The 11,429-nt window shown below is 38.9% G+C and overlaps 1 protein-coding gene across 1 annotated transcript in view; it reads left to right on the top strand.

Moving 5' to 3' along the window:
• DPYD (dihydropyrimidine dehydrogenase) overlaps positions 1–11,429 on the top strand; it is a 359,045-nt gene that overhangs the window by 165,085 nt on the left and 182,531 nt on the right. Inside the window, exons 12-13 of the mRNA XM_009884907.1 lie at positions 3,226–3,410; positions 11,119–11,334. Coding sequence (XP_009883209.1) covers positions 3,226–3,410; positions 11,119–11,334 — 401 coding nt within the window. The remainder of the gene's footprint in view (positions 1–3,225; positions 3,411–11,118; positions 11,335–11,429) is intronic.

Here is an 11,429-nt window from a genome sequence, read left to right as displayed (position 1 = left end):
AATCACGCACCAACAAAAACATTAGGTGTCTGGTTTTCTTATTGTTCAGTGTCAAACAGCAGTTCAGAGAACTGATAGTTGGGATCACCTCCTTTCAAGCTCAGGTTTGGCTCTTAGACTGTCTCTCAGCCCTTGCAGGGGCACAGGAGGGACTTCCCTTTGTAAAGACCAAAGTTCTCCCCTTCTTTCTGCAGGTGGTCTAGGAGGTGGTCGCTTCAGACTGGCGGTTGCCCTGGGTACCAGATCCAAATTGAGAGGATGTTAGGAACTCTTTATATAAGATGCTTTTAAACCATGCCCTAATTTTTATTTAACCTAAATCTTGGAGATTATAAAAAAGACAGAGAGAAAAAGCTGCTAGATACTATGTCGACCTTGCCACCAGGGAAATGTTCTTTCCCAGTTTTAAAAATACTGATGAGGCAGACAAATCCCCAGGTCCTGGGGAGATGTTTCTGGTGAAGGTATGTTGGGCAGTCTTTGCAATCCAGAAGCTTTTGGTATAATTATGTCCAGACAGCTATTTTAGCACAAAACAAATCAAAGATAGATTTGAGAAATGTAATAGTTCCAGGATTACAGAGGTAATACCCTATTTTTCCACAAGATGAAATAAGTAGTCAGAACTTCCAGTTTTACATCATTTCTTCTGAAAAACTACATCTCCGATAGCATGTTGCCCTTTAACACTTTTACTGTGGTTCAGTCCTGTATCAGAAACAAAAGTCATCTGTTAAATCCCCAATACCAAATCCTGCAGCACCAAGTTTTCCTCTGGGTTTTTTTCAAACATGTCTTTACAAGCCTGTACGTATTTAGCTTGCAAGAACTGTCTGGACCACATGCTGAGATGGTACCACTGCACGCAGTAAGTTATCCCATATGTGACAAACATAAGATGATCAAAAGCTTTCTTGAACTATAGACAGTCTGAGACATAAAGAGAAAGTTAATGTATTGATTTATAAATATTGCTGAAGCATTCTTATAAAACTGCTATCAGCCATTACAAGCACTTTCCTTTTTTTAAAAAAGAAAGAAATAAAAAAACCCCAAACGCAAACCAACAAACCAAAAAACTCATTTTCCAGACTGAAAAATGTTTCAGTCTGAAGGTTGTGTTTGGTGTGATCTTTTCAGTAATTTAAATATTTTTAAAGGAAAGCAGTTCATAAGGTTTTGATTCTGTTACTACGCAAATATTTTTGCCATGTTAAGCCACAAGTATATGCGGGGTGGGAGGGATTGTGCAAGCAATAGGTCTTGAAGATAGATTAAATACTCCTGGCATGAAAACCTGCTACATTTTTTTCAGTTTCAAACTGTCTTCTGTGACGCTGGCTTCTGAACCAGTTGCAAAAAAAACCCTTTGAATTTGAGTCCTCTGGATATTTGTGTACGCCAAGGGTGAGGAAGAGAGCGTAGGTGGGACAAGGACGTGACAATGTTTGTACCTTGCTTCCTGTTTTTTATTTTGCACCGGATTATACACAGCCCCCACTCTGAAATACACTTCTAATATATGATTTGGAGGTGAAGGGAGATACAGAGCCTGGGAAGAAAATTCCATCACAATGATGTGCAAGAAAGATGCATTTGAAGCTTGCTGCATACTCAGGTGTGCACTAGGGCAATACTATTGCTTTGCCCTTGTACGGGAGAAATATTCTTGTCTTAAACTGGCAGGTTTCTCTTTTACATATATGACAGCACAACTACATCAGTTTAATTGACCTTGGAAATCTGCATCTGCTAGTGGTATGTCCCTGAGGGACATTGCAATTTTAAACTGCCTTTTATTTCAGGATCTTCAGTTCCTGTAGACAAAACTATATAAAATCCCCTCATTTCAATATATGCCATCAACATTTGCTAAAAATATTTATTGAAAAAGTGATTCTCTTCATGAAGCTACTTTGAAGTGTCTTGTTGTTTATAATAAAATAATTTAAAAATGCGTAATAAAAATCATATTAATATTGAGCAAGATTATTTTTATGAGGATTTGTGTGTATTTAATGCCATTTGTATAATGCCATGCAATATTAAATTTTTTTTTTTATTTTCACGTCTACATTATTTTTAAGGACAGTAATAGTTTGTGTGCAGAATGCCTATATGTGCTGTTTACTAACATGAAAACAATAAGATATGCTAATGCATGCTCTAAAAACCATCAGAAATTGCAGTGAAAAAGATACAAAAGATATTGTCTTCATCTAAGCATTTCATTTTGATTGTTTGTATGGTTTTATTCTTAATATATGTAACAAGTTTCAAAGTGAGCCTTACTTTCAGGATTTTCTGGTTTAAATATTAAGTCAGAATGGTTTTGTCTTTATTGAAATTTATCTTTTTCAGAATTAAATTTCTTTAAAACCAACACCCTTTGTCAAGCCAAAGCTTTGATAGTGTAACATTTCCTGGCGGGAAAATGTTCCCTCTGAAATTTTTCATTCAGGTTTAATAATGACCTGTCAAAAAGTAGCAGAGTATCATTTCTGTTGTGAGGGCTAATAAATGTGGGAAGTAAGTTCTGGAGATCTAAATTAATTTCTAGAAATTGTATCATAAATGTTCTCTTTTCATTTTAAACCTCAAAAATCATATGCTGCATATTAAGTTACACAAGCGAGTATATGGTAGGTTATTCAGGAGAAAAGCATGTTGACATGGTAAGAGGAGGGAAAAGGAAATTCATTTTTCCTTTGTTGATATGCTTCATTAATGGGATTTTCGGAATTGCTGGCCTTCTTGCCTGGGAAATTAATACTGCTGGTGAGAATGACTTTGTGAATCCCAGCTTCTGGGATATGCAGTGTATTCTCAGGGAGTGACCAGAAGAACGTTAGCACCAATTATTTCCCGAGCCTGCGTCGAGTCAGTCACTTCTTGTGACGCTTGTGTACATTTCTCTTTTACGCAAGTCTGGCTTTGCAGCCACACAGGAACCGGTTACTTTTCTGATACTGCCAAACTGCTGTTCCGTATAATGCATGTTGTTCTTCTGTCTGAGTCCCGTTAGTAATTACATATCTCCCCTAGCTCAATGAAAGCGTTCATATATATAAAAGGACTTTTCATTTCTACTGTGAATTCACGTTTAAGTGAAAGAATTAGGACTTGGAGCTGCTTTTCTAATTGTTATCAGCGTATATTTGACAGATCTTAGCAACAATTTTTTGCTTCTTCTATTAACATATTTGTCGTTCACTTTAATTACAGTTAAAGAGGCCATGGCACCTATCAAGTTTAACAGATGGGGTCTTCCCGAAGTAGATCCGGAAACTATGCAAACAAGTGAACCCTGGGTTTTTGCAGGGGGTGACATTGGTGGTCTTGCTAACACTACAGTGGAATCAGTAAACGATGGAAAACAAGCTTCCTGGTACATGCACAGATACATACAGGTGATTTTTTTAAAAGTACTTTTTCCCATTTCTGTCTGCTTTTAGATACTTTTGTTGTGATTGTTAAAATAATTTCATTGTGGTTTAGATTAAAAATACAAGTTTTGAGGAACTAATACCCAGATTATCTGGTGATTTGAACACAATAGATTCATTCAACTTGGATCACATACCTGAGCTTGGATAGTTGAGCCCAGCTTTCTTGTATTATCTTAACACTGAAATCCGAGCAACGTTTTCTTGGCCTGAGCTCTGAATTCTGCTCAAGGGTAGCGAACCTTCCTGCACAATACACAGTACAAGTAGAAGTCCTAATTAGTTAATTGGGGAAAAGAAGTGAGCCCTTGAGTATTAAAAAGAAAAATCGCTCAATAGTGTATAAAATAAAAATTAAATACTGCCAGTGTTGTTACCTGGGAAAGACAATTTTAGTATTTTTAGGGCGCAAGTGTACTAGCAGTTTACGGAGCACTCTGATTATCTACACCAGAACCAAAGCTTGCTCTGATGAGGCTGATAACCTGGACACGAGAATGCACAGGGGAAAACAATGCAAAGGAGGATTTACCTGGAAAATGTGGGTTTAAGGGATATAGACTTGAAAAACCTGCTAACTGCACGTTCCCTTTCGCTGCTCCTTGTGTGTCGCTGACTGAGCACCTCTGCCCTAATTTTTCTAGTAAAGGAAAGAGCACAAAGTCTAGTAGAGCTGCAGGGGAACCTGCAGAGACAGGAGACACAGCCTGTGTGTGGAGAACCAGCTGACAAAGAGTGTGTTCATAGTGCAAGGAACTTTTCAGAAACATGATACATGATTCATTCTCCCACAAAAAGAGATTTGAACAACTGAAGTTGGGCCTGTAACAGCTCGATGTCTTTCTCCCCCATCCATCTGCTCAAAGCCTCTCTGATTGCATGTTTGTGCAATTTCATGCTGTTGGGGTCTGATTTCACTTCCTAAAAATACTTCAACTGAAAGCTTGTTGTTAGTATCTGTACATATTTTTTCTCACTTGTTCTAAAGCACTGTTTGTGTCCTGCCTTCTTAGACCCTATGAAAATGCTGAGTGTGAAACATCTTTAATCCCTGACCTGCTTGCCTAATTTCTCAGTGCACAGTGAATCTGGGTAACTGTTATAGGGGGAGAGGGGAGTATCTCCTCCTTTTTGTCTCCTTCCTCTTAAACCTCTAGGAATACATGCATGACTTGAAACCCCTCCTTTTTTTTTTAATACTTCGGAAAAAAATCTGAATAGTCATGGCTTGAGAATTAGAATTTTAAATCAAGCCAGGCTGGTGATACTAGAGCATTTTCGTTACCCTTTGCAGGTTTCAAGGCAGCTTATTCGACCTTACAGTCTCACCAGGAAGCTAATGGGAAAGCCTTACAGCAATCTTCACAGGAAAGTTTCCAAATGTCAAGTGTCACCTTTCCAGCTGTTAGATGAATGGGTTGCCCAGGGGCATTTATTTGGATGTGCAGCCCTTGTAAAATCTGGTTGCTGTGGTGCAGTGCACTGTAATTTGGCAATTTACTTCACCAGTGTTTGGACCTGGTAGAAATTTTAGTGACTAGAGGAGAGTTTGTTTTTTAAAGAAGTTGTTTAGAAGGGATTGTGTTATCCTCATGTTTATAGGGGTAGGTATGTGCATGTGTGCATGCCTTTGTGCACCTGTATTCTGGAAACTTCCAATATCAAGTGAAAAAATACCCTTACATACTACGTCTTTTCTCTCTACTGTGAGATTCTAAGGTGAGCAACCTTCCTGTGATCTCAGTGTCTGAATTCAAGTAGATGTTAAATTTTAAATAAATACATTGATACCATCTATTCATTTGAATTTTAGTTACAGGAACGGGTAGCCATTTCCAAAATTACCAACTACCTCAGCACCAGGATCTATAAATAATGCAGTCAGCCTTTAGCAAAAGAAAGCTATTCCGTAGGATTTCTCAACCAACCCAAGACCATGTCAAAGACTAGAAACTCAAAACACCATCCCGACTTCTTGCAGAATGCGCTGTTTGAACGGCACACTGCTTGTATCCCAACCTACTCCAGGCAAAAGGCTAAGCAAACAGATGGGCCTGATATGTGCCCTGAAACTCCAGTCATTGCAAGCTCTGGCACATGGACAAGTGAAGCATGAGATCCAGACTCAAGGACTCCCCAGCAGAAATACCTTATGTTCAAAACTGGGAGTTATTTACAGAAGCTTCTTGGCTGCTCTTATGCTGGAAACTTGCCATGATTAGTTGCCTAAATATCTCCTGCCTCTTAACTTATTCCTCCCACTATATGAAGCATAGGTTCATCTCAAATTGTTGCCTGCAGCTGTGTCAGGTTAGTTTCTATAAACATGACCAGTCAAAGCCTAACTAAGGATAGTTGTAGTAGAACCTGTCAGAAAATGTAGTCATTCTTCCTAGAACCATTCTTTGCAAGTCATTAGAGACACAGACAAACTCAGCCCAATTCATGCAACTATCTACTATTCGCAATGCAACCTTTTTTGTTATTCCATGAACGATGTAAAAAATTCTGTAAAATAATCTCGGCGATTTATTTCGTTTAAGGATTGCAATGGCCCTCACTTTTGTCCAACAGTGACTTTATGATCTTGTGCAGAAGCATTATAGGCTGCTGTTCTCTTCTGTGCCTTGGTTACCATTCAATTCTTTTTGATCAGTGTACGGGATTTAATAATATAATAGCTATATTCAGGTTAATTCACAATTATCCAGGCCTAACTTCTAATTTTCTATGCCTGCCTTGATGGCAAAGACAGCTCTCACATCGCGATTCTTCCAGTATTTTCTCCCTGGACCACTGCGCCAGTCTTGATGCTCTATTCATACATTTGCCTGTGGAGTGTTTTCCCATATGTGGCAATCAGGCTACCATCATCTTCTCACTAAAATCCCTCTCAAAAAGTGACTTTTCCTCTCTGGTTCACAATAAGTTTTCTTTTATCTAAATCTATTTTTTTCTTTACTGTAATCTACCCAGTGTGGACTGTTTCTTTTATTTTTTTGCTGGACTGAAATGTACATGATACACTTAAAGAATGGAGGGCTGGATCCCAACTGATATAAATTGCACTTCACTAAGATGCTGTTCAATATGAATTTTGAGCACATCACTGTGTTATTTTGAACCCGTATTGTATACTTGCTATTTTTCTCTTTATGCTGTCAAAAAATATATGGGCTTTGAATCTGAAGAGTGTAGTTGTTGATTCTTTTACGAAGGTTGACCATTCTCACATATTCCTCGAGCATGCATGAGTGTACATTATTTCATAATCAATACCAGAGATGGGTGGTTCCCAGGAAGCTTCTCTTTGGAGCCATTAGTTATGTTGTCTGCTTTTTTTCAGAATGACCAAGGAAAAAAATTGAATGTCCCTTTGCTCACATAGACCGACACATGAAACACTAGCGTGGAGACGAGTAACAGAGCACCATTTGTAGAAAGGTGGACTAAATGCAAGTACAGGAAACATGGTATTTTAGTTGCTTACAACTGAGTAAGCAATATGTTTCAGTCTGTTCCAGATACAGAAAGCCATGAAGGAGCTTAGAAAATCTCTGTACAACAACTCAGAGCCTTGAGCAACCTGCTCTGTTGACCCTACTTTGAGCAAGGTTGTTGGACTAGATAGTCCCCAGACATCCCTTCCACAACCGTTTTGAGGCTGTATGAAATAAAATAAACATATTTAACAAAGTTTAAACATATTTAACAAAGTTAAAGAATGGATAATCGGAGAGAGGATAGAAGAAGCACGTGCAAGGGAGACAAGATATGTTTTAAGGTCAGACTTAAAAATGGAGGAAGCAGGAATGAGATGAAAGTATTCAGGAAAACTCTTCCAGGCAGTAGCATTTGTAGAGAACGCTCTCTGTGAAAAATAACAGTAATACAACTACTCATTTTCACAGTCTATCTTTGTTAAAGGCCTGAAAATGGAGTTAGACCATATCGCTGTGGTTAAGAATTTTCTCCATCTAAAGCAAATGAATGTCACAAATTGTATCAGGTCTAAAGCTGAGTTCCGGTCTCTCAGCCCTGCACTACAGGCTGTGCTGCTTTTGCCTCTAGGCATATCCTGGTTAGAGTAAGGCAGGGCCACTGCATGCAACGTGCTGGGCATTTTTCACCACCCTATTCCAGTATCCAAAAAATTGCCATGACTGGAACAGTAAGTACCTGCAATATTGTTAGCTCGGCTGGTTGGCAACAAATTAGAGGACTTTGTCCTCTATTTTTAAAAATCAAGGGAAGAGTTATTATAAATAAACCCTTGCCTGCAGGCTTGCTTTCCCTATTTGTTTGTGCAATGTCAGGGAAATCCTTCATTATAAAGATGATTTCGCTTTCAGGAAGCTATAAAACATTTTAGTTTGCCAAAAGTTTTGCTTTGTAGAAAACAACACATCAGGGCTTAGTAAATTTATTTCTTTTATAAGCATTGTGCTGAAAGGAACAACCAGCAAAAAATAAATAGAGCAAAAAGGGAAGTGATAGGAAGGAGGGAGATAAATCTACAAGGATGTATAGCCACTGGCTACTGAACCTTCAGCTGCATCCTGCCCCTGTGCGTTTTTAAAGACTTGGTTTATTCCACTGAAACCTTTTTTTTGTTGTCCTCCTGCTACCTCGGCCTGGGTCACCTCATCATTAACAAACCGTTAGGCACTTCTTGTGGAGCTTGAGTGTGTCTGGGTGGAATTGTTTGTGGTTTTGCTCTTTGTCATGGAAGTTTGGCAGGAAGAGTAGACCTGTTTGCATATGGTTTGGAAAGTTGGTTATGATCAGTTAGCCTGATGGCATGCAGGAGGCAAGGCCTATTTTTGCAGGGATGTATTCAACCACCCGGTTCAAAAATCTTTCACTGCTCTGGTGGATTTTATCTATTTTCTGCTTTTTCACAGAAAGCTCATTTTGGGTCTCTAGTTAAGAAGCACTTTCAAGCAAGACTCATTGTAGGTGAGAACAAGTTTTAGAGATTAAATTGTCCTGCTTGGGAAAAGAAACAATGTCATTGTCTCTCAGACAGGCTGAGAGAGTTGGGGTTGTTCAGCCTGGAGAAGAGAAGGCTCCAGGGAGACCTTATAGCAGCTTTCCAGTATCTAAAGGGGGCCTACAGGAAAGCTGGGGAAGGACTTTTTACAAAGGCATGTAGTGATAGGACGGGGGGAAAGAACGTCAAACCGGGAGGGGGTAGATTCAGATTAGGTATTAGGAAGAAATTTTTCACTGTGAGGGTGGTGAGGCACTGGAACAGGCTGCCCAGAGAAGCTGTGGATGCCCCATCCCTGGAGGTGTTTAAGGCTGGATGGGGCTTTGAGCAACCTGGTCTAGTGGGAGGTGTCCCTGCCTATGGCAGGGGGGGTTGGAACTAGATGATCTTCAAGGTCCCTTCCAACCTAAACCATTCTATGATTCTATGATTCCAATTTAAACTGCATATTAAGCACTTAATCTGTCCATCTATCTGGCTGTAGCAATCAATATTTACAGTTGTACAAGCAATGAATAGTTCTTGAGCGATCCACAGGCTGAAATGTATTCACAGGGAATATTTGAACAATTCTGGATAGCAAATGAATTAACAAATAACTGCTTTCAAAATAGAAAGTTAGTTTTATTACTCACATGTGCACATATTGGAATTGGCCAAAACCCTTTCCATAAGTCTTTCTTTGCTGTCATTCTTACAGAATCAAAATCAGAGAGTTCAGTATAAGAGTTCAATATATCAGTCTTGGTTTCAGCAGATTTCCCCGCTTCCAGATATGTAGGAGACAAAAAGTGCTAACATTTAAGAAGTGCTTTAATTTCAGTCGTGTGATCCAGGAAGTTCTGTTTTGGCATTGCAAACATTTTGCAGGTGAAATTTTATTTAAGAAAGACTAAAAAAAAGTTAATGGGCTGAAATCAAACCCAAAATAATCAAAAGACTATAATTTTCTTTCTTTTCTTTTCTTTTATTCTTCTTTGATATGTCAGTTAACAAAAAGCTTTTGAGATGTAGAGTGCTGGGCTGTTTGGTCTTCTAAGAACTCAGATTCTTCTGGTGCAGGAAAACAGCCCTGTGGAGTATGACGTGCAGGAAGCAGCGAGCACTCAGGAGGGATGAAATGGGGGATGTCTGGCTTTTTATAAAGTCAGGCTGCAGCAACTCCTAGCTGGGAGAGGTCGTGATGCTGAAGGGAGTTTGGTCCCATGTGTTAGGGATCTTTAAAACTTAGCTTTTCTCAAAATGTTCACCATTAAGGATGCATTCAGGTTCGCATCATTTAGGCTTGGACAATTCCACTACTTTCAGTGCTTTTAAACCATACGAAAATTTGGCCCCCAAATGTATCCTCTCTGTCCAAGGAATCGAAGATCTGGGGTCAGAATCTGAGACATGAATCCAGGCAGTCCCAAAACAAAACAGACGTGAACTGTCAGGTTTTGAACCAGCCTAGGAAACAAAAGACACTAAAACAAACAAACCAACCAAACAAAAAACCCCTCATCGCATCCACGCTTATTAGTTTTCATAGGCAAAAATCAGGTAAATAAGTTCCTTTAAAAAAACACAACAACCAACCAACCTAAAAGGCAGCAATTTGGAAGTGGCTGAGGTTTTTACTGTTACAGAAAATCTTCCTCACACCTCCAGTAGTGGTTCTTTTTGTCCTGCTGAAGAAATTTTCGTTTTAAGGGTAGAAGAAACTGCTGTGATTTTATGCTGGCACTTATTCGGAACACAGACTGTGTAGGGCTTCTCTGTGTTAGAAATTTCTGCTTTATTTCCTTGTGATTTTATTGAGTCACCCATCTGAGTGAGCAAAGATTTTAATTCTACCTACCACTGCCTGATTAGGATGCTGTTGAGTATCCCTACATGGAAAAAGATTTTCTCTCTACAATTTTTACAGTATTAGATGCAACGTTTACGTTGAAAGCTTTTCGCTGACTCTCCAGAGAAAAGGCTGTCTTTAAAATGAAAACAAAAGTGACTGTGGTGTCACAGCCATAATGTGTATGTTCTTCTTTGATCCCAAATCAGAGTCTAATTTATGTCATCCTTAAAGTATTCATATTAATACAGTTAAATATTAAAACAATAATAGTTTTGCATATATTGATATGTATCCCATTGTGTAGGCTAGATAAAATCTTTAAAAGGGGGGAAAAAAGGTGCAGGAGTTAAAAATGTGTTGAGTTAGGAGTAAGTGATCCTGCGCATGGATTCCTTCCCTCATTTTTCACAAGTCCCTACACTTTTTATAGATTGGCACTTGGGAAGAAAACTAGAAAGGGTCTGCCTGTGCATACCCTGGTGGGTTTTTTTCTAATCTCACTTCTGCTGGCTGCTGTAGGGAACAGAACTGGCTGTTCAGAATGGCTGAACAAACCTTTGAACTGAACCAGGGTTAGCAGTACAGGGTGTGAAATAACTGTTTCATTATTATTATTCTTCAGTTATTTCCAGCATGGCAGAGTATTTCAGCATGAGTGCTGTTTGGACAGAAGATGTTACATATGCAAGTGTTTGCATGTTTTGCTGATTTGCAAGTCTGAACACACAATAGAATACTTAAACCTTGGGTTATTATATATGAATTATTCCCTTATCAGGGTTAATAATAAATTATATAAAAATGAATCAGCAAAAAATTCCGTGGTTTTTCTTTGTTTTTTGCAGTCCTTACATGGTGTCGCAGTTTCTGCTGTTCCAGAACTACCACTCTTCTATACTCCTATCGATTTAGTAGACATCAGTGTAGAAATGGCTGGACTGAAGTTTCCAAATCCTTTTGGCCTTGCCAGTGCGACCCCCACTACTAGTTCTTCAATGATTCGAAGAGCTTTTGAAGCTGGATGGGGCTTTGCTGTCACTAAAACGTTCTCCCTGGATAAGGTAAGAAAATATTTTAAGGTATATTTGGCATGTAACCGTTTCTTGGTATATTTGAAAAATCTGAATCTTTTGGGAATGACCCTGGTAAATCTAGC

This window comes from Charadrius vociferus, unplaced genomic scaffold (genome assembly GCF_000708025.1).
Source record: "Charadrius vociferus isolate BGI_N301 unplaced genomic scaffold, ASM70802v2 scaffold163, whole genome shotgun sequence".
Taxonomy (NCBI): domain Eukaryota; kingdom Metazoa; phylum Chordata; class Aves; order Charadriiformes; family Charadriidae; genus Charadrius; species Charadrius vociferus.
The sequence above is the reverse complement of the archived record's forward strand: the minus strand, read 5'-3'. Positions and strand labels throughout refer to the sequence as shown.